Below are 23,933 nucleotides of genomic sequence, written 5' to 3'. Positions count from 1 at the left end.
GATCGTGTTGACCAATTGTAGATAAGCTTGATAAAAACGACACGCCTACTGCGAACAACAGCCAATCACCAGTTTGTTGTTGTCAGCGAGGGCGGGGCTACCCAGAATCAGAGTAATGTTGCATCAGATTGCGATTTCGTTCATTTCCGGCAATAAACTTGAAATCTAGCCCATAATCAATTATTGTTGATAATGTCTAACACTTTTATTTACAAATACTTGATCTTAGCTCTTTCCGAAAACTTTTTCTCCGAAATGTGTGAATCTTTCGAACGCAGCGTAAGGTTTTTGTTGTCCGTCATAGTCCACCCCAAGTTAACTCCGTGAAAGTTATTTTAAACGAACTGATCAACAGTGTAGATCCCAGCAAATTCATTTCTCGAGCATTGTTTTGTTGTTGTTTGCTGTACGTCAGTCACTGTGGTGGGTCAGTGAACATGGGTTTTAGCGTCTAAGCAGACAGCAGGGAGGTTAATAGCGTGAAATCAAGTATGGCCAAACATGCGGTGTTGTCGTCGGGGGCAAAAATGTGGAGATCTGTGGCTTGTTTAAAATCAGAACTACGTCTGGATCTCACTCTTGCCTGCGGACAGTCTTTCCGGTGGGTTGGTCAGACTCAGATACAGCCAGTGCACCGACAGTGTTATTCATCCTATCGGCCTTTTCATTAACGCACGTCTCATCCTGCAGCTGGAAAGAAACTGCAGAGGGACACTGGACCGGTGTGATGGGAGGGCGCGTGTGGACTCTGACTCAGACAGATGATACTCTTTGGTACCAGGTCTACACAAACCAGGACGAGCAGAAGGAGGCAGGTGACAATAAGAGACGAGCTGGCGTTTCCCTCCAGGAGGGAAACGGGGCCGTTAAGAAGAGATTTAAAGGCGCTCCGTGGAAGGACGAAGAGGATCCACAGGCTGTGACCGCTGAGCAGAACAGGGATGTGGAGGCAGAGATGCTGAGAGACTACTTCCAGCTGCACGTGAAGCTGGGGGATCTGTACAAGGAATGGGGAGCAGCTGATTGCCACTTCAAGCAGATTGCGGACATCTTCACCGGTCAGCGAGTGTTTGTTCATGAATGCACTTGATTTATTGCAGTGAGACGCAATGTTTTCTCACATGTGTTTCACCCTATTGTTTGGTGTTACTCCAGGTGTGCGAATGCTGCGCCAGGACCCCACTGAATGCCTGTTTTCCTTCATTTGCACCTCCAACAACCACATCTCCCGTATTCAGGGCATGGTGGAGAGACTGTGTCAGAACCTGGGTGCACCGCTCTGCCAGCTGGATCAAACCTCATACTATGACTTTCCTACCCTGTCTGCACTTGCAGGTGCTTCACACATCAATTTATAATCCTGCTGGCAGCATCAGTGTTAGACGTGCAGAGTTGTCAAGTCCCCCTCGAATAGTTTTTGCCCCTTTACTTTTATTACTGTGTTAATACTGATTAATACTGAAGTGGCTTTGGCTTTTACTGCCTGCTCTGCCTCACCTGTTCCAGCATCTCTGCTTGCAGCACATGAAAAACAAAAAAAGCAACAATCTGGAAGAAGCAAGAATTTATGTTTATGCATTTAGCAGAAGCTTTTATCCAAAGCGACTTACAGGTAGGCAGATAGGGTGAGGGGGTCTTGCCTAAGGACCCCTACTGGAGACAGTACCTTTCATGCAGGGGATTTGAATCCAGATCTCCCACATGAAAGTTGGCAGTCATACCACTACACTATCCAGTCCACTAGACTTGGTGTATTCCACAGATTTCGTAGAACTTACAGACTGTCTGGCTTCGCCTTTCTGAGGTGTAGGCGGTGCTCTGCAGATTCAAAGCAGAAATCTTCAGCCACAGCGTAAATGGCTGATTTGTCCTGAAGCACATGAAATGTATGTTCTGGACCTTTTCGTTAAAGTCTCACTCATATGTGTCGTTCTCTCTGCTCCGATCGGCAGACAGCAGTGTCGAGGCGCGTCTCAGGGATCTCGGCTTTGGATACAGGGCCCGGTTCCTCCAGCAGAGTGCGAAGCAAATCCTGGACACCCACGGGCTCCAGTGGCTTGAGGGTTTACGCAGAGTCCCGTATCTCGAGGCCCGTGACGCTCTCCGGACTCTCCCTGGTGTTGGCACCAAGGTACGGCAGGACAAGAAGCACTTAGCCTCTCACAGCTTATTGATACTAATGGGGGCAAATATTAAGACGTGAGATAATGGCAGCGTCTAATCGAGGTTTTGTGTCACGGTGTAGGTGGCAGACTGTGTGTGTCTCATGTCTCTGGATAAGCCGGAGGCCGTCCCCGTGGACACACACGTGTGGCAGATCGCTAAGCGGGACTATAAGTATGCTGCTGATAATGGACAAAAGAGCCTCACAGATAAACTCCACAAACAAATCGGTTAGTATTCTCACACCTTCTTTGAAGTGTCGGTCCTCTTCGTCCACAAACACGACATCTTATCAACTGTTTCCACACAGGAGACTTTTTTAGAAAGCTCTGGGGGCCTTACGCCGGCTGGGCGCATTCGGTGAGTTACGCCCATTGGTTTTCTGTCTCTTCCTGTTGGTCCGTTACGACCGCTGTTTCCGTCTGTTTCAGGTGTTGTTCTGTGCTGACCTGAAGAAGTTCCAGAGCCTCAAAGAAGCCACACATCTGAAGCAGCCGAAGGAGGAGGAGGAAGAAAAGTGCAGGGCATCAAAAATAAAAAGAGAGTTTGATGGAGATGGGACAAACAAGAAAAAAAGGAAAAAAATGTCAGTCAAGAAATAGGTGCTGACAGATACTGACCGAGCTTTATTTGAACCCCATTAAAATGAAATGTGCAGATGATTAATCACTCACACACGACATATCTCAGGGTTCGGTCATCTGTGGCTGTGGAAATCCACTGGAAATCAAGTTTTGTAGATATGAAATATACTTTTTGTACTTTACAGTGTTTACTGAAAACAGCCCATAAAATAAATAAGATGTAAAATGTTGCTGAGACGGCCTGTAGGTGACAGCACACATTACTGAACGGTGCTCTGAAGGACTACACCGGCAGCCTTTTTCCCCTTTTCTTCTTCTTTTAATACGAAAACAAGCTTCTGCTTTTGTGAATCATTTCCAAACAAGCCCCCTGGCTCTCAGTCCACTGTGTCCCAGCCCTCCTTTGCATTTGTGTGCATGGAAGCAGAGGGATGCTGAAATGTGTTTCTTCAGAGAAATCCTCGCATCACAGCAGCACCGCTGTGTGCTGGATCGTGAGAAGCAGCTTGGCTGGATGCATGCGAAGTGCCAAAGTGTCTGTATGTCTATCTAAAGGCAGGATGGACTGTGTCAGCTGATCTTTTTATAGCAGGGATTGCAGTTATCTTCTGTCAGTGCTTGAGGGCAGCGCTGCTGTCTCTGGTGACAACATGGCCGAGTCTCTGGGTTTTTGAAGCATGACCCAGCAGTATTTTTCATTTCTTTAGAAGAAAACTGAGGGGAATCTTTCTCAGATGTGGCAGAAACACACAGGATCATCAACCCCTAACTTGACAAATGTCTCCTGACGTGTTTGCTGAAGCAAGCAGATGTATTGCATAAGTGGCTGCTGCATCTGTGCGTGCATCTGTATGTGCACGCCTTACATCCGAGTTTTATTTGTGGAAGCCATGTGAGTGCAGTCATGTGAGTTAATGAATACGTGAGTAAGCTTTCATCCCTGTTCCAGTTGAGCTCGGCGGAAGCTGGAGCCCAGCTTCAGGGCAGCAGAGAAGAGAGAGAAGCAGGATATAAAAAATAGGGATGAAAGAACAAGAAAATGGTTATTGAAGAAAGTAAACAAATGGGGGATAGGTGAAAGTGTGCAGGAGGTAAAGACTGAGCAGGCGGAAGCATCGGAGGCTTGTGATTTATGTAAAACATGAGTCTCAGCTTGTGTTATGCCTTCGGGGGTCGTTCGTTTGAAAGACCTCAATGTGCCTGCTTTCTCTTAGTAAAGGACATCGTTTCTTCCTATAAGTACCAGGAGGGGCCACTGTTGGAGCTTCAGCTCGGGGCATATCCTTTCTCTGTTTCCAGAAGGTGGTGACGACACGGCAGAGGTGCTTCTGGAGAGTTGTTATCAAGATTGTGATTAAAATCAGGTTCTCTTTTAAGTGGATCTTGCATAAAAGAACAGATATGTCATTTTCCCACCAGCCTGACCTGTTCCCTAAAGATTGGACTGCAGGAAAAATGTAAATAAAACCAGAATGCAATGATTAACACCTTTTAAACCTTACTTTAGAGGGAATATAGTATAAAACCAACATAACAAATGTCTTTCTTATTGTTCTTTACAAAAATGTATAGCAAACAAAAGAAGAAGCTCATTCTGTATATGTTTCTGTTTACCAGCTTTCTGCTTTATACGTTCAACACAGAAAATTCAGGGTTAATCATTTCCAAACTTGTAAGTTTTATGAACTTTTATGGAGCAGTCGGGACAGTTTTCCCCGTCATTAAAGTAGCCAACATCTTAAATGGGCTCAGACCCAGAAAAGGCAGCAGCTTCCATGGATTTTGTTGGTGGACGTTCTTCTTCTCTGCAGGTTCCAGTTGGATTTGTGGATCCAGCTGTGTTCACTGATAACAGTTTTAGGCTTTCAGAGATTTTTCAGAGCAGTGATATGCACTCCAGAATCATATTTGTTTGTCATGCAGACGGCTTGTCTTGGGCATGTATTTTGCTTGTAAAGATATCTCTGGATTCTTTTAATCTTTAAAGGATATATTACATATTTTAAAAAAACAGCAGCTTTTTCACACGCTCCTCTGTTTTGAACCCCGTTTACAAAGTGAAGGACTCAGAACACAGAGCTTACAGAGGTGGTTCAGCTTTCCTAACTCAGAAGTGTGTGGATGGAGATTAGCACGGCTCTACTTAATGAAAGAGGCGTCATTTGTCTGATCTAATTCTATCTACCATTTAAAATAATCCCTGTTTTTCAGCTGGTGATTCAGACTGGATGGAAAACACAGTTCCAGCTGAGTAAACCCCAGAAGCTTATCTAAGAACCGAAGAACTATCCTAGAAGTATATCAGAAAATATTATGTAAAACTAGTTGTAAATAAAGTGAAAATGGCAACAACAACACAAAAGGGCCACAAACATATTTAATATGACTGTAAATGCAAATAGAATGGCTACATATAAGACATATAATTACCAAAGTGATCCATAGGATCCCAAAAAACAGAGCAAGCAATCAAATTAGACTTAAAAAAACACAAATGATCAGAAGAATCAGACAAAAATTAATCATGATAAAAGAAATGTGAAAATGAGACAAAACAAGCAAACTGTGTCATAAAAGCAATCAAACGGAACAAAACCATATGCCAAATGGCTAAAATTATACATAAATCCCTAAGTGGTCCACAAATGACCGAAGGCTGGAGGAGAAATCTAACCAAATGATTGAGAAAGACGTGGGAAATGATCAAAGTAAGTGTGGTGCATGAGGGATGGTCACCTTCAAACAGCCGCTGTGGAGATGATGCAGGAAGAACTCTGCTGACTCACAGAAGCCTTTTATTGCCAACCAGGTTTGTATCAGAACCACAGAATGATGCATCAGATCTGGAGGGATCTTCAAAGCCCAAAAGTCTGTGCAATCGCTGTCTCACTGAGGGTGTTTCTGCCCTTAAGTAAGGTAAAACCTTCCCCTATTTGACCCTGAAGATGCTGCAGGGTCCACAGGCTCATAGCCAGAAGATAAGGTGTGTAGAGCCTCCCCAGGACTCACTAATGAGGAGTGTGTTATTATCAAAGTGTTTTATGTTGGACTGCATGAGTTTCCTCCTCCTTCACACAGCTGGTAAGTATCAGACACTAAGTAAGACATTAAATGAGCAGGAACAAAGTAGTTTACATCCGGGAAAATTGAGCATGCCACCAAAATTAGGCAAAGAAGAACAAAACTGGAGCTCAAAATAAAAAAATAAAACTCAAAACAACCAGAAGAAGACTTGCAGTTATGGAAAACATCTGTAAGATGGAGACACTCACAAAAAACCAACAAATCTTCATAATTTGCATATAGGGGTCTTGGTCCTTGATATAATGAGCGGAGGGTATTTTACACGCCTGCACTGGCCGTTGTTTTATGACTCATCTGTTTGGAAAAAGCCGTTTTTGACATCAAATGGGATGAGGCTTCTGTAATCTGTCAAAACTGAGAGATTACACTCGTTGGAAACACTCCTGAAAGCTTTGGCATCACAACAGTGTCACATCTCCCTTCCCAGCTGCAACCCCCTCAGGATTAATAAAGTATTTTCTGATTCTCATCATGTCAGGGCATCGTTTTTAAAGCACGCTTCAGTTGCTTCTCCAGCATGGCTGAGTTCACCTGAGCGAGTTGACACTCCATTCATATTAAAACCACTGACAAAAGTCCCCAATCTGCTCGTTATCTAAATGCCGCGACATATCTTACATGAAATCAGATTTTCCCTTCTTTAGAAATTGATGGCTGCTGTAGAATATGTGCAATGCGATGTCTTTTCCACTACCGATAGAATATTAGTCATAATCCATGTTCATAATGTGATTACCACCCTAAAGCGTTCCTGCTCCACCTGCCCACAACCTTCAGCGTCTCCTGCTGGCTCAGTAGCATTGTAAGGGCCTTAGGGCAATCCTCTGAGCTGCACGGGTTATTTTAGGACTCAGTTGATTTAATGAAAGAGACAAACACACAGCGAATGGGTGATTGGGAATAAGACGTGTTTGTAAGTAAGGTGCGAGTCTGCGCATGCGCAGACTCAACTTGTCCGAACAAGAACATTTTGTGTGGCTGTAAGACAGATAGACAATCAGGTGGGGCACTGAGACGAGTTATAGAATGAGGAAACAGTGTCAGCTTTCCCCAAGGTGGTTTGCTCCCCTCCACAGGTCTGGGCTGGGGAGGAAGGACGGGAGAATGAAGTCTATAGTTTCATACACCGCTCTGCACTCAGCTTACTGTCCCTGCAGCTGCTGCGTCACACAGCCAGCTGTTTGAGGTGCATTTGTCCCGAGAAACATCTTTCCACCCTTCCCAGTGAGTTGAAACACCACACAAAGTATACATTATGCATCTTATTCGCTGCCATAAGCAGAAGAACAACCCCAGAACCTGGATAGTGGCACTGCACTCTGCGCGATGATGTCAGTGCACATGTCGTCATATTATCCACTGGGCTCCGTCTGAGCGGGATGCGTTGTGAAGGTAGATGGAATAATACGGTGCTTATTGTGAAACTGCGTATCCGCCTGGCGTTGCGTAACAGACGTGCCAGGCGGTAGGTTGGTAGGAAGGCAATCGTGTTTATCCTCCTGTGAGGAAAAAATTAGAGGGAGGGAGCGATGTGGAGAGAGATGGAGCGGTTGGAGGGGGCGTACATATCCTAAAAAGCTCGTGGCAAAAGAGCTGGCAATCGTACAAGGCTGCTGAACGCGATCTCTGTCTGTGCACAGAGGACTAGTTTCACCGCTGGTGATTGTATCCTGTGGCTAAAAAGCGCGTAACCTGGACTACGTTTTTCCCTCTTCCACTTTCTCTGCATGTCCTAAGGCTCATATCCGGCCGCAGCGGACGCCATCGGGGAGGAGACGCACAGACCTGCAGGTATGTTTGTAAGGCAAGGAGAGACAGCGGCGGGATAGCTGCTATGCGGCGATACTTTGCGCAGTGATACGCGCGTGACGTTACCTGTACCTGTGCCGCCGAGAGGTCTGCATGCTCTGAAAGACAGCATTTCACACGCTGCGCTTTTTTACGTCCCCTTACGTTTACCTTAACCTGCGTAGTAGGAAACTTCGCGTGTCAAGTTACGGGAGCGAGCGTCCGCATCATTAAGGGCTCGCGGCCTCTTGCCCGGACAGTAAGATCGCTGCGATGCCAGCCAGTTACTGCGGTGTATAAAAGTAGAACTAAGAACAGGAACCCATCACTACTGCAAAGTTTCTTACGTGCGCGTTTTTAGCTGACGTCAGTCTGTTGAAACTAAATTAAACATTGTTGGCTTCGACCTTATCAAGCAAATACAGAAAATTAATCACGTGTGACGCATCAGATCAGACATAACCTCCAACAGTCGGCTCTTTGGATGGCTCTGGATGTTCCAGATGTCCAAATACCACAGAAACTAAGACGCTCTGACTAATTTGGAGGTGAATCAGCAACAAGTAGACGGCCCTTTATTTGGCCACCTCTGGCAGGTGCGCGGCGTCTTGTTTCCGCGTGGGTTCGCATTATATCTACCCAGAGTTACCGAAAATATCGCCGCGATACTCGTTTAGATGGTAGAGATTCACCTGTTTCTTATCTGCATCTTTTTTTTTAAATGGGGGGTGGGGGGAGCAGGGAAATAGGCCAATGCGCCTCCCACACAACGCTCAGGCGGAGTTTCGCCCACAGGCAGAAAGCCCTGCCAGATGACTTAATTACGAGAAAAAACAACACTGCCAATTCTGAATCAGATAAGAGGTCCACGTCTTTTTAAAGCGGCTCGAGTAAGATTCGTTGCTGCTTTGATTGCGTTTTTCATGCAGAAGTGGGGTGAAAGCAAAAGTAAAATGGTGTTTGCAGATGAGTCATAACGACGTGGCATAGCGTTGATGAGCCCATTTATTGTCTATTTCAGTGGTTTATTTAGCCATTAATCACATTTTGGAGCAGAGGCCTCTCATCTGGCAGCACAGGTTGAAAATGCCCTCCAGCTGGCAGCAGGCAGATACCTCAACAGAAAACCCTGATAGTGGAAAATAAAGCATAACTGGAGGCATATGTCAGTGATGCACCAGCCCCACTAAAACAGTCCTTTTGCAAGCTCCTTTACGACCCTGGATCTCTTAAAGTTGTGCGCAGATTAAGGTCCAATGAGATACTAATCTCATTTACACGGAATTACATAATTTTATTGCCTCCAGTCGTTAGAGTTAGAGTCTCCACTGGAGCTGTGGTTAACTCCCGGTTTATGACTAGTGATTTTCTTTTGCCCAGAAAGGATTTTGTGGCTTAATGTGGTGTTGCTGTTGTCCCAATCAGTCACCAGACTCACTCTCTCAGGGAGTGTTTCACTGCTAATTTGACCCCTGAACTGCTAAGGGTTTGGGGTAAAACTGGCAGGGAACTTTCTTCCCATGCTTACTTATCATATGTCAATATTCCCAGTCTGTGTTAGCTTTCATGGGCTGTGCCCCGTCTTGCTTTGTGTTTTTACTGTTAGGACCTTCAGCCTTTGATATGCGGCAGAACGTCTGTCAAGGATCTTTTGGGGATCAGCACTTTTTACGCTCGGCATCCACTTCAAGAGGGGCTCAAAAGAATTTATGACTGGCTCTGGAGCCTCTTCTTTTCTTATAGCACAACCTCGCTGTGTGGTCGGTTGCTCTGCTGGAGATTTGAACCCCGTGCAGCAGAGCCCCCGCGCCCCAGGAAGCTTTATTTTGGCTTAAGAGCTAAATGGACGAGTTTGAGTGTTGGGTGACCCCCACCTGGAAAACTTTCCCGCGGGTCTTGAGATGTATCGCAGTTTAAACCGAATAGTTAAGTGCCTGTTTGGATTTTATATGGTAACCAGATCATAACGTGGGAGTTGTTTTCAGTCCACGTGTTATTTCAAGGTGTGGAATTTTGTAACGGTCGAACCAGCGACCTCCCCCTCCACTCGCATACCAACATAACCACACATACTCCCTCTTCCATTTCCCCTCTTTGCCTGTATTACATATTCACATACATCCACTTCCTCACGGTCCCACCTCTGCGCTCTCCGCAGTACAAACAAGCATGCGGACAACATGCATCTGTGTGGCGAGCTGATGGTGGAGCCGCGAACCCCGACGACACGCTCCTCTGATAGATAGATATAGTCCTCTCTCTGAAACCTTTTGACTGTATCCGTTTTGTTATCCACAAAGAAACAATAAGATAAGAACATGTGTAGATGCGACCATCAGGAAATGTTTTAGGCAGAATAAAAACCTCATCTGGTCCAAATGAGGTCAAAACATGTAAAATTACAGCGTTTTATTAGATATTAAACTGCAGCCTGGTGATTTCTACCGTCCAAAGTTTGGATAACTTCCCTTTGTTCTGCCCCGAGTCTCACAGAGACTGAAAAGATCTGAAAAGATCTGAAAAGAGCATAGAAAAGTAGGATTTCCCCTCAAAGGCAGGAGGCCTGCAGGTGATGGACGGAAAATAAACTTTAATAATTTACCAGACAGAACCAAAAACAAAGGCACAGCGGAGGCAGAGAGTCGAAAAGCAGACAAATGAACAGGAAACGAGGAGCAAATGATGGCCACAGACAGTCGTGTTCTTTCCTGTCATTCATTAACTCTGCAGCTGAGCGCCTCTCTGCTGAGTCTAACTCCTTCTAACACCTTCACAGACAATACGACACCAGGAGCCATCTCACGTGTAAGAGCCAGTTAAGCAATAATAATTTAAGTTAAAAACAGTTAAATATTAATGATGATAACAGGTTTAGAGTATGTTGGTTTAAAATACACAATTAGTAATGTGTAAAAGGTTAAAAAATCTTTCTACGCGCTAATTTGTATGATGTGACGTCATTATAACGTTAACTACGGTAGGCTAATTGACTTTAGTTTTTTTTTTAGTCAGAACATGGTGGAAGCAACACAGTCTTTTGACATTTGCTTTGTTGTTTTTAAGTAAACATTTTAAAAGACAAAGGAAGTTGTCATGTCTCGTCGCTCGCGTGGAAAAAGAGTCAAGAAGTGATACAGAAAAGAAGAAATAAAGGCGCGCCACCACATCATGTTGTTGACAGCATCCACATACTCTCACCTACACGAGTGGAGATGTTGGCTGCGAATGTTTGGCCACATTAAAGTGACGGCCCACCACTTTGGCTCGTGATCAATATCTGGATAGTGTACTGGTTTGATTCCCACCTTTCATGTGGGAGAAATGCATGAAAGGTACTGTCTCCAGTAGGGTCCTGAGGCACGACCCCCTTAACTAAAGTAAAAGCTAAATGCATAAACATAACATCTCAGAAACTGTTGGATAGATTTCCATTAAATTTCATGGACCTTCATTGTCCTCAAAATATAAAGTGAATAAAGTACATTTTTTCCCCCAGCACCACCACAGTTATTACATAATGGCTTCATTGCAGTGATCTGTGCCATCTGCTGTCACTTTGCATATAACAGCTGGATAAACTGAACAGAAACTCATGATCCCATCACTGTATTCCACCCACTGATTGCTGTTTGACTGCTTCTCCTTTAATGACATATTGTTGTCCTCTTATGTTTAATAACCCTCGATTGGAGCATTTGTTCAATCACTTATTTATCTTCTGTGTAACTTCTTATATTCAATAAAGTGCATTTGGGTGAGTTTCTATTTATGTGAACGTCATGGATTTAGTATCAAAGCCAAACACCCTGCTTTACTCTGGGTACATTTAGTTTTTTAGGACAAATGCAAATGGCCAGTGACTTAGAGAAGGCTTTGCAGCTATAGGTGGACATCTAAGGCAATAAATAATCCCCGTATTTGACTTTTCCAGCCCTTAAAAACCAAACAGATTGCGTCACTTGTGTTTAATGTCATTAAATGTCTCTTCTTCATAAATGACACGCGTGTAATTAAACGATTATAAGCTCTTTATCTTTAAAGTCTCATAAAATGAGCCAGAAAAAGCTAGTTATTGGTTTCAATATTAGCATAATTGAGTTTGAAGCACCACAGCTGAAGTTGTAAACTCAGAAAAAGAACCAAAACAGTAATTGCCCTAATACCTGACGTTGAAACACACAGGTTTACATTCAACCCCCTTTAGAAAGAAGCCAAAGACTTCATATGATGTAAATTACTGTCCAAAATTGGCAAAATTGTGATTTCAATCAGGAACTACTTGGTCAATCTCCACGTAAACAAGATTATAATTCAGAGCAGCCATCTGCTGGTACTCGATGTGCTCTGTTCTAAGAAAGCATGCTACTCGTTACCAAAAAAAAGTATCACAATTCGAAACAGAGCCTGTGGAGTAGAGCATTAGATCAGTCTTCTGTCAAAAGACAAATATTCCTGTGTGCACAGGCCGATTTATTCACTGAAATCAGTGGAAACTGTGCACTTCCAGACTGTCTGGCAGAAAGAGGGAGCGAAGCTTTACAAGAAACAAGGAGATTCCCCACAAACTTGACTGCATGTCCCCCACCCTGCCTTGATTCTTATGGAAAGTTCGAACATTAGCTAGTCAGAGTGATACAAAGTGTAGACATGACATCACTGCTGCAACGATTAACTGATTAGTAACAGCTGCTGTAGTACTGAGTCATGTGCTTGTGTAACCAGTAGGTCTCTGTTATGGGGAAGGAGTTTATCGTAATCCTCAGATTGTTGCTTGCTGCTGTAGTATTGGATATTATCCACGGGCATTTCCTGCCCTGGACAGAGGACATATTGTGTCAGGGAGGGTGACGGCATCCACACAACATACTCATAACAGTGCAAATGAAATATAGAGTGAAGTGTCCCCAGGCCCCCGGGGGCTGAATGTGATAAAAATACTCCGACCGTGGCACCATCTGCCTTCTTCCTGCGGCCAGTCAGAGGGATGCACTTTATGGGCTTTTGTGTAGTTTAGTCTCTGTTTAAGGATTTCTGGGAGAAGATGTGCCAATAAGGGTTAAAAAAAAGCAGAATTTTACCGTAAAAGCTGATAAAAATGAGCTGGCCTTTGTCTCTGGTTAGAAATGCCTTTCGCTGGCTTTGAATGCAGACGGCTTGGGGGAGCTGCCTGAATTTACTCTGTTTGTATTGGCTCGGTTGACACTTAAAGTCAAATTGTCCAGATCGAGTCAAGAAGAACATTTTGGGGGAAGTGCTTTGGGCTTCTGGACGATGCGTGGAGAGGGGATCCATTCTGGCAACGAGTTTTAGTTCAAGTCTTATTCTGCATTGAATTGCCCTGGATTAGGTTAGTGGGATGATTACTAATAGTCAGATTTAGTTTTTTACACACCTGCCAGATAACTTCAGAGCAAAGTTGAAACAGGCTCAGTATTATTCACATGACCTCCTGGATAGATCCACGCAGGCACCATAAAAAAGCTGTTAATTCTGAATATTTTTCCCTATTTTTCCACAAACTTTCTGCTCCTTGGTCTCTGTCAGTTTCCATCGACTGACTACTCCCACCCCCCCGCTCCATGCTCTAAATTTACAGCCCTCACTTTTTCTCTCAGCATTCATTTTGTCACTGATCCCCCCTGCATCACATTATCCTCCCTTCATCCATATTTCCCATCCTCTCTGTTCGCCACCTCCTTATTTTTACATTCTCTTCCTGTTTTTTACTCATCTCCCCATCATCTGGACCCTGTTTGAGCCTGATGCACTTTATGTGCTTTTGTGTAATTTAGTCTCTGTTTAAGGATTTCTGGGAGAAGATGTGCCAATAAGGGTTAAAAAAAAAGCAGAATTTTACCGTAAAAGCTGATAAAAATGAGCTGGCCTTTGTCTCTGGTTAGAAATGCCTTTCGCTGGCTTTGAATGCAGACGGCTTGGGGGAGCTGCCTGAATTTACTCTGTTTGTATTGGCTCGGTTGACACTTAAAGTCAAATTGTCCAGATCGAGTCAAGAAGAACATTTTGGGGGAAGTGCTTTGGGCTTCTGGACGATGCGTGGAGAGGGGATCCATTCTGGCAACGAGTTTTAGTTCAAGTCTTATTCTGCATTGAATTGCCCTGGATTAGGTTAGTGGGATGATTACTAATAGTCAGATTTAGTTTTTTACACACCTGCCAGATAACTTCAGAGCAAAGTTGAAACAGGCTCAGTATTATTCACATGACCTCCTGGATAGATCCACGCAGGCACCATAAAAAAGCTGTTAATTCTGAATATTTTTCCCTATTTTTCCACAAACTTTCTGCTCCTTGGTCTCTGTCAGTTTCCATCGACTGACTACTCCCACCCCCCCGCTCCATGCTCTAAATTTACAGCCCTCACTTTTTCTCTCAGCATTCATTTTGTCACTGATCCCCCCTGCATCACATTATCCTCCCTTCATCCATATTTCCCATCCTCTCTGTTCGCCACCTCCTTATTTTTACATTCTCTTCCTGTTTTTTACTCATCTCCCCATCATCTGGACCCTGTTTGAGCCTGATGCACTTTATGGGCTTTTGTGTAATTTAGTCTCTGTTTAAGGATTTCTGGGAGAAGATGTGCCAATAAGGGTTAAAAAAAAGCAGAATTTTACCGTAAAAGCTGATAAAAATGAGCTGGCCTTTGTCTCTGGTTAGAAATGCCTTTCGCTGGCTTTGAATGCAGGCGGCTTGGGGGAGCTGCCTGAATTTACTCTGTTTGTATTGGCTCGGTTGACACTTAAAGTCAAATTGTCCAGATCGAGTCAAGAAGAACATTTTGGGGGAAGTGCTTTGGGCTTCTGGACGATGCGTGGAGAGGGGATCCATTCTGGCAACGAGTTTTAGTTCAAGTCTTATTCTGCATTGAATTGCCCTGGATTAGGTTAGTGGGATGATTACTAATAGTCAGATTTATGTTTTTTACACACCTGCCAGATAACTTCAGAGCAAAGTTGAAACAGGCTCAGTATTATTCACATGACCTCCTGGATAGATCCACGCAGGCACCATAAAAAAGCTGTTAATTCTGAATATTTTCCCCTATTTTTCCACAAACTTTCTGCTCCTTGGTCTCTGTCAGTTTCCATCGACTGACTACTCCCACCCCCCCGCTCCATGCTCTAAATTTACAGCCCTCACTTTTTCTCTCAGCATTCATTTTGTCACTGATCCCCCCTGCATCACATTATCCTCCCTTCATCCATATTTCCCATCCTCTCTGTTCGCCACCTCCTTATTTTTACATTCTCTTCCTGTTTTTTACTCATCTCCCCATCATCTGGACCCTGTTTGAGCCTGAGTTGAGTTAAAAGAATTCAAGTAAAATGGGGGACAAGAGGAAGGAGCAGAAATGGGGAGAAGGTGGCTGAGACAGGAAGGAAAATAAACACTGAGACTATGCTGTGAGTGGGTGGAGTGTGAGATAGTGTTCTGGTGATTTTATTACTGTATTCTCCTCAGATGATTATGTCTTTCACTGTTTTATAAACAGGAGATTGTGGTTTTTGTTCTTGACCCCACAAACACTCAGATTACTCGCACATGTTGGTGAGCAGCTGCGGTGATTTCTCTGAGACCTAATCATCGCGGCTGTGAATGGATCCAGACAAACGAATTCACCCAGAAGCACTGATTTCCCATTTTCTTTCCCTGGCTGCGTTCCAGCTGAGGTTTTGGTCTGATCCTGACTTTGCCCCCAGAGGTTATCTCCCTCTGTGAGTCATCGGTAGAAACTGCCACAAACCAGGGAGGTTTGTGTAAGTTAGAGAAAAAAAAGAAGATGGATGTGAGGGGATGTTAGTGGCAGCAGTTTGGTTTGATGACTAGTAGAACTGCGCAATCCTCAATGGCTCGGGGGGGTTTCTACAAGTCACCTGGCTGCTCTCTGTCAGTTCCTGGCATGCATGACTCAAACAGAGCTGGCTGGGAAGCCCTACTACTTAGGAACAAATATATAATCTTCCAGAGAACATTCTATGGCACAAATTGTGAGAACAAAAGTGAAAGTGTCCATCTGCCACTGAATGAAACCATCTGTGACCGCTTTTGGTCTTGTGGTGTGATCATTTCGATAGTGCAAACTGTCCTGGAAGTCAAAAGCTTTGTCTTTGTGTGTGTTCATGTGGGATGGCATATGTCTTCTGAAACCATACACCTGACCGCACCCTGCCGGTCTGCTGGTGTCATGCTGTCAAACCTCCGTGGGTTGCCCTCTGAGTCAGCAAAGTCAGGCTGCAACATGCACTCCTCAGATTTCATACGGCCGTAAATACTTGAACTATTTCAGCTTTAGCAAACTTTGCAGCGGCGCATTCGAATTTCCAAGAATAGTAAAGTGAGTCACTGTTAAACGGTTTGAGTTTTGCCGCCAAACGCTAAAAAACTGCGTTTTAGAGTTTTGTTGAAAAGACAAAATGATTAATTAGCTCGACTCTGGCCCACAGCCAACTGATCTCTGATGGATTCTCAGCTATGTGAGCTGCATATACTGCAGAGAGTATTGTTAATAAATACTGTCCGAGGCTGTAGTGTTGACACTTTTCATGCTTGCTGTTTTTCGACAGTGAAAGGATGGTGAAGGACTTCCTGCAGGATCAATGCTGCTCACCACTCTGAGGGAGACCATGGCACCCATGTCCCTGCTGTTCCTGGTTTTCCTCCATTTTTCCACCCAGACCATCATTGGCTCCTCCTCCTCCTCTTCTCCGGACCTTCCTCATGACTCCTTACCTCCACCAACCAAAGACACCGTTCGATTCTGGCCCTCTTTGCCTCCCAGAGGTCGCAGTGATGTGCCGATCAAAGTTAGAATCCAGGATAGATTAGCGACAACAAATGCCGTGGAACAGGGACAAAGAATGACCCATCCAACAACACAGTCCAGTCCCGCTTTTATACTGGGCCTTTCTACGCAGAATCTTAGCAGAGGAGGGATTGTAACCCAGCCCACAGCCTCCAGGCCCAGGACCGACACATCGAGTTTAGCTTTCCTGAGGGCTTTAACAAGAGTGGCTGCTACAAAAGGCTCAACTCCACCTCTGCCCACTCGGCCCTCCACTGCTGTTGATGAGCCTGCAGATGATATATATCCAGAGGAGGGGTCAGACAGTGTGACAGAGGATGGGGATCTACAAGGACTGGGATCAGGCAGAACTCCCACAGCATTGTTAATACAGGAAGAATCACCTGCTCCTCTTCCAACAATCAGTGATGAAATGGCGCAGTATCGGCCACAGGCACAGACCATGATATCTGAAATTAAGGAGACAAAACCCACACCACTGGAGGATCAGACTGTGAAGCCTCACCTGCTGACAACAACCAGTACGACCTCCACAACCCTTCAGCCTGAGACCAGGGCCACACTGTCTCCTGCAGTAACACAGAAAGCTCCTCCGACTGAGGAATTAACAGGTAAGAAAAGTCGGGACGAACGCTTCATAACAATACGAAGTTGAGGTCACAACATGTGTTTTCCTCCAATTTCCAGGTAAAGTGGCGGCAAACAATGATTCTGCTGCTGTGACATCCCCCCAGCCCACCTCGAACCCTACCGGCTCTCCTGACAAACATCTGCAGCCCGCAGGACAACCTGTTACAGCCCAAAGTGTGCATCAAAACACTTCAACGCCACAGGTGACCCAGACATCCACAACAGGTGTGCTGACCACTACGATGGAGGCGACTGGGACGTCTTCCCAGACCACAACAGAAAGCAGCAAAACAGCACAGCCAAGCACCACCCTGCAGTCTTCCAGGACAGGTAAGGAACAAGGATTATGTTTTAGAGCCTCTGATCATTTAGAGCAGGAATTATTTGTACAGCTGGAGCCTTTTGGGTTTTTTTAAATGGAAGAATTTGAAGGGGGAAAAAAAGGCGGACACGCTTTTCCATGGAAAAAAGGGTTGTTTGGGGTACAAAAGTATGAGCAGGAGGGTTAAAGAGGGGGAGGACTGCGGCTCAGCAAGAGATAAAGGACAAGAAGGAAAAAGTAGGGTCTGAAAAAGAGGCTGCGGGGAATATAGAGGAGACAGTGTGTTAGAAGTAAGGAACAGGCACAGGAGTGCAGGAGTGGGGATGCTAATGGAAACCAGATGCAGAGAGAAAGGGATGGAGGGAGGGGAGATGAAGAAGGAAAAGTATGACACATGGGGCATATTCTCTAAAATACATACATAATAACATCGTTATGACTTTTAAACACCCAGACCCTCCTTCAGAGCTCATTTTAAAAGGCACTGACTGACCTGTTGTTGCCACTTTAGCCTCATTCAGTTGCCCCTCCATAAACCTTAAGAGACATAAGAGGCTGAAACTCATGACTGATGTTGCAGCAGCTGAGCTAAGTTAGCCCAGTTTGTCCCACTCACATCGGGACTCACAGGCACTAGAAAACAGCGTTGACCTTGAGATTTATTTCTTTATAATGGCAGCTAAAACACGACATGGGGAAGAGGCTGAACAGGACACGAACGGTAACTTAAACTGATTCAGCTGTGTTCATGCAGGCATCTGTTGTTGCCCTCTGCTCCGACAGTTTGGGAGAGTGGAAACGTTTGAGCTACATGAAGGACAAAGACGCAGCCGACGTCTTTACTCCATTTTCACTTCATTCAAACGAACACACAGGCTTTTCTGCGCCAAACAGCTCTCTGCTAGTCAAAATTAACCCATCAAACTCTCAATAAATTGCAATTAGTGTACACAGTATTCATACTTTTAGTACCTTATTAACATTTTTAGTCAACCGTAACAAAATAATAGCTATACAATGAATAACTGTTGCTTTTAACTTTATATAAACTCTACTCTTGACCTTTTAAACATGTATATTTTAATCTGTGTATGAAACACTTTAAATATTTCAATAATTTCAACCTGTCACACATCATCAAGGAGATAGAAAAGCTGCTAGCTTGGCTACGACTCCGGCACCGACACAGAAACTCTGTCAAACTTCCCAGAAACTCCCGTCTTTCCAGCTCTGGATTTCTCTCCTGATCAAGCCGACAGAGAGCATGCATGTCCAGAGCGTAACTTATTGAAATAAGACCTTCCAAATGGTTTTAGTTCTTTTTTTAAGACTCCCTTGGAAAGTATTCTCCCATGATTGCGTATCGGCCCACGTGTCCATGTGTCCAGATGTGTCCAGATGTGTCGCCGGCTCATTAAAAGCACAATCACCATGTGATAAAACAGGATGTTTATTTCTTTTTGCTTCACTCAAATGTGAATTCAGATACAGTAAAAGCAGCGTAAAGTAGTGTGTGCTTGAAAGAGAAAACACAAAGGCAGGGGGAAACCTAAGTGTGCCCAGCTGTGCAGTCCGACCAGCACATCTGGAATGTGTCTGGATCGTGTTCCCGTCAGAAGAAAAAAGGGAGGGGAGGAAGTGAAACATACCTTTATGTAAATAAAGAAGTGTGTCTGTGATCTGCAGGCAGTGCTCACCCTGCTTTTGGGAGGCCTGGAAGTGTGTGTGTGTGATTGGAGGGACACTGAGGGACTTTATGGGTGTCTTCTTCTGGGTGAAGATGGGCTTAAAAGAAGAAGATTTACCACAGATCCGGTCATTCCATCATCTATCAAGTTTAGATACCTTATTGTATCGTTTTCCAGAAAATCCGTCAAGATAGATGCACAAAAAGCCACAGGTTTTAAAGGTTGTACCTACCTGTGCTCTTCTTCAGAAGCATTTAAAAACTGTAACACTTTGCAGTAATGATGTGTTTTTATGGTTTATCTTTACAGTGGAGTAGCACAGGTGGTTCATGTGAGTTTCCAGGTTCCAGGGTAAGGTGTAGTGGAAAAATGTGTAATTAAGGAAATTAACAGGCAGGGAGAGGTGTTTTATTGTGGTTTATTTTAAATTCTAACAGAGCTTTATTGGTGCTATGATGCTAGGGTCCAATCCAATTAGGTTACCTAGTTATTTTTTTATTATTAATGTTGATCAACTTGGATTGGTGTTCAAATTATTTGAGATTTTTGCTCTGTTATGTGTCACATAAGTGCACATAATGTCACATCCGAACATTACTTCTTGCACAAATGAACGCTGTCTGTGGTATAACTTTGTTATTTCCGTTCTAGTGCTTTTTTGTGGATATTAACACATCATCCCAACTGTCACAGAGAAGAAAAAGGAAAGACATTGATGCAGATTTAGTGCACCACTAAAGGTCTGCAGGTTTATTTGTCATTTTAAAGACCTTGAACAGTGTGTCTTGGCAGAACTGATTAAGTTACCATTAACATCTGAAAGGGTCAAGTAGTCCTGCTTCTTGAGTTTAATGGTGAGCTGCAACCCTCTTGTGGCTCTGAGTGGTACCTCGTGTACTTTCCCTTTACCCTCCAGATAAATTAAATGACATATATTCATCTCGTGTTTTAAAACGTTAGATAACCAAAATTGTCTCTTTTTTCAGGCGTTCCCGCCATAAAGTCAAGATTCAGCCCAACGCTTCAGGCTGGTGTTGTTCAGAGGAACCGCTCTCTTTACGTGGAGCATCCCCACCAAGCTCCCCACTCCACCTTTAATCCAGCCCCCTCTCCCAGTTCCAAACCCTCCCCTAACGGCACACTTCTTTACTGGGGTGATTTGAGCCGGACGCTGGCTTTCACCTGGGAGCTGCACATCTATGGGTCAGCAAGCCTGTTTCTCCTCCTGTTTGCCGGAGCTGCTCTCGGCCTCACACTCTCCCCTGGCACAAACTGTCCTCATCGAGGTGCTCTTGCACTTGCCAATGCTCTGTTGTTCCTGGCTGGAGGCCTCAGAGCAGCTCTTCTTTTCACTGACCCGTATGGCACAAGAAATTTCCTCCCACACCCTGCAGTTGCCGCCCTCTACAACCTGCCTCTACACCTGCTGGTGTGGACTCAGGCATCCCTGGCACTGCTTGCACTGAGGGTGGCTGGAGTAAGCGTGCTACCTCCAACTTTGGAGCGCCCTCCTCTGGTAGCTGTTCTGACTGTGCTACAAAGCACGCTGCTGTTAGCTGCCGATCTGCTGTCTCCAGCTCTGTCTCCTGTGGTTCCTGTCGCACTGCAGGTTATGTCTCTGTGTTGGGGCCTTGCTATCTGTTTGGGCTTTCTCTGCTTTGTATTTCCACGTATACGCTGCCCTGCTGTTTCCCACCATGGAGTCCCTGAAGAGGCCAGCAGGAAGACTTGGAGAGGGAGTCAGAGAATAGGAGTGATTCTGGCGAGAACACTGGCAGTGTGTGCGGTTCTCGGGGCATTGTGTTGTGGGCTGCATGTCCATGCTACCCTGTGGCTCTATGGTCTGTTAGGAGACCCGTCGCACTTTAACTGGGGGTGGTGGCTTGTCCACTTCTGGGCCCGACTTCTGGAACTGGCCTGGGGGTTTGCCCTCCTACTTATGGGTTCCTGGGTGTTCTGGAGGCCAGCCGGGTGCAGAGGAAGGGAGGAAGGAGGACAAGATGGCAGAGCAGCAGCAGACCTGCCGTCTCCAGGCCAATCTGGAGGCTCTCCTCAAAGACATACGTGCTGGTCCAAGATAGTCCAAAGCCTGAGGGGGAAGCCCTGCAGAAAGTCTGAGAGCAACGGTGTGGGAGGAGCAGGGGATGTGCCGAACAACTGGACCGGACAGGAGCGTCCTGGAGCTGACATCAGCAAGAGTCTTATTAGGAACCAGAACCATGAGCAGAACGCCGCTCAGCCGCGCTGCGTCAAAGACAGCAACCACGGACGCAACCACCGGGGTCACTCTGCAGAACGAGGCGTGTGTGATGGCTCCACCGGCTCGCTGCTGAGACTACAGACGCTGGGTCAGCCCCCGCAGCGCTCTGTGAGCGGCAGCCTGGATCAGGACAGGGATACTTCGCTGTCTTTCTATGAGTTTGATCTGCGGCCCCCCTCCCCCATTGACCTCACCCGCAGCATTGATGAGGCTCTGCACAGAGAACACCTGCTTGGAGGGGGGAGTCTTTTTCATCCTTTTAACCAGCCTTCACAGTCCCCGTCTCCAGGCTCGGGGGTCAGCCCGGGGCCCTGGCTCCGCAGGAACAGTGACCCTCAGCTGCTTTCTGAGAGTAGCGATGCCCCGACAGAGTCCTCTATGCCACTAGGGGGCAGCATTCTCAGCAGTGTGCCCAGTAGGCAGGTGACTGCTCCCCCTACGCCATCCCACCAGGGTCACAGGTGGGCTGGAAATGGAGCAGCAAATGTGCCCTCGTCAGTGTCCTGCCCAGTGTCCCTCCATCCCTCCAGAACATCAACGGGGAATCTGGGGGAGGACGGACAGGACGACACGCGACCCTTTATCACCCCAGACTCTGAGAGGGCGAGAGGGAGAGCTGCGAGGCCAGTGGGGTCACGCAGTTACCTGGAAGTCAGCCGAAATGACGATTCTGCCAGTGCCGGCAGCGAAATCATTGATCTTTGAGCAAAAACTTAGACATCGGGACCAATTACTGCACATTACACAGACCCATTTACCCATACTGTTCCAGATCAAGACTTAAAACTGCCTAAAAGTACTTTTGAAAGCAGAAACATTTACTGTCCATAAGTAGATGTCATCTAGTTTTCTTTCACCTTGTTTAAGGCTTTGTCAGCCGAGGTTGTAGAGCAGGTATTGTCAGCATTTCACTTTAGAGACAAAACTGGGAGATAAAGCACAGACACGGCACATTTTCTTTTCTTTTCTGTGTTACACTGCTAAGCACAGCGGGACCAGACAAACGTTTCACCAGAAAGGCTTAAGAGCAGATCTGTGCTTGAGTGATAAATTTCATCCTCTCAATGTGTAAAATACATAGAATAGGTTCAGATGTTCATATCTCTGAAGGGTAATGCAAAAAAATGTGATTGTGAGTGTCTGTAAGGTCCCACTTCTACTGTTTCTGTGTCTGCATATCATTGGTCGTGAATTTAGTTGCTTTCAGAGTTTATTCGGTTTCGTTTTGTAATATGAAGACGTGCCATACATTATCACAGCATTTCTGTGCTGTTTTAGCATCTTAGCATTTGTATCAAAGTGACCCATCCGCAGATAACAGTACGTCTAGGCCCATATCTTATTGCTGCTGTTGTGGTTGTCCAGTTTGCCTTGTATGTTAAAGCCGGTTACTTAACGATGCAGGCAGTAAGTAACAGCCAGAGCCAGCGGTCACATGCTTTTATGTCGAACTGCTGCTAAGAATAATATGCCTGTTTGATGAAGTTGTCCAATGTTACCATGATCTGTGAGTTTAATGCATTTTGTTATGTTAACTCCCTGCAGGACAAAAGCTTTTGCTATCAATAAGTTTGCATAATTGATGCCTTTGAGGGCATTTTTGCATATTCTGACCCAGAATATCAAACGTATCAGTTGCATAAATACGGGCTGCACAGCTTTGCAGGGCTGCAACACTCAAGACTGGCTTAGCATTAGCCTCACATATTACAGAGCACTTCTCTGAACTCCAGACTGAAGTATTTTACTACCCAAGAGGAAGATATCTATCTATCTATCTATATGATGTATAAGTTACAATGTAAATAGGATTATTTTTGATGTATTTGAACCATAGTCATAGTTGTTACTGTGAAAGACAATCTAAAGTGGCGCTGCTTACGTGTGGAAGCTGTGCTGTTCAGGACATGAGGAGCTGTGACGGCTGACACTTGACAGCAGAAGCTACGTCAAAGACTTTCTGGGCTGTGCTCAGGATTGTGATAACGATGAGTTTTTACTAAGTGTGCTGTTAATGGTCTGCATATAATGGATTTAAATTGATGCTTTGTTGTTTTCTTTCATGAAATGATGTGAAAGGTTTTTGAGAAAAAGGGCAAAAATACTTCTGTGGAACCATATTTGAAATATTGATTTCCTGCAAACTGTCCCTGGGCCTGAAAATAGCCCGGCGGTCCCCTCCTGAAACATGCATTTTAAACGTTTGTTCCTACATGAAACGCTCAAGGTGGAATGAAACTTCAACACCTCTGTTCCTGTTTGGAGTAATTTTCTAGCTTTTTGTTAGCTCTGGGTGACCTGGAGTTCCTCCCTGTGACGTGAGATGCTTGACTTGTTTAGTATTCACTGCCTTTTGTTGCTGTCCACATTCCAACGAACCTTTTTTATTTCCTTTTCCCTGTACTCACTAAAAAAAACTGCTTTACAACATAGTCATGTGGTTGCTCCAGTCTCTCAAAGTCTTTTGTCAATTTGCAGAAGTACAGTGTTAGTTTTGCGATGTTCACTTTGCCCATCGATCTTTTATCCACGTTTTTCCTGCTGCATTTCATGTCTGGTTTCAAATAAAAACTAGGAAACTCAACACCTT

General features: G+C 45.0%; 2 protein-coding genes across 2 annotated transcripts; both read left to right on the top strand.

Moving 5' to 3' along the window:
• The first annotated feature begins 128 nt into the window (after positions 1–128).
• On the top strand, positions 129–4,657 carry ogg1 (8-oxoguanine DNA glycosylase). Its single transcript, XM_072367716.1, has 7 exons — positions 129–601; positions 691–1,058; positions 1,156–1,335; positions 1,953–2,131; positions 2,246–2,393; positions 2,474–2,523; positions 2,595–4,657. Exons 1-7 carry the CDS (start codon positions 492–494, stop codon positions 2,763–2,765), a joined length of 1,206 nt encoding a protein of 401 aa, XP_072223817.1. The 5' UTR covers positions 129–491; the 3' UTR covers positions 2,766–4,657.
• A 2,542-nt stretch (positions 4,658–7,199) lies between these two features.
• On the top strand, positions 7,200–23,927 carry LOC140272372 (uncharacterized). The gene is made up of 4 exons (XM_072367795.1): positions 7,200–7,622; positions 16,205–17,054; positions 17,131–17,403; positions 20,070–23,927. The coding sequence occupies exons 2-4, from the start codon at positions 16,238–16,240 to the stop codon at positions 22,046–22,048; spliced, it is 3,069 nt and encodes a 1,022-aa protein (XP_072223896.1). The 5' UTR covers positions 7,200–7,622; positions 16,205–16,237; the 3' UTR covers positions 22,049–23,927.
• Positions 23,928–23,933: the final 6 nt, after the last annotated feature.

Source organism: Leuresthes tenuis, unplaced genomic scaffold (assembly GCF_036924035.1).
Source record: "Leuresthes tenuis unplaced genomic scaffold, fLeuTen1.0.hap1 SCAF_16, whole genome shotgun sequence".
NCBI lineage: Eukaryota > Metazoa > Chordata > Actinopteri > Atheriniformes > Atherinopsidae > Leuresthes > Leuresthes tenuis.
Note: the sequence above shows the minus strand (reverse complement) of the source record. Positions and strands in the feature narration are given on the sequence as shown.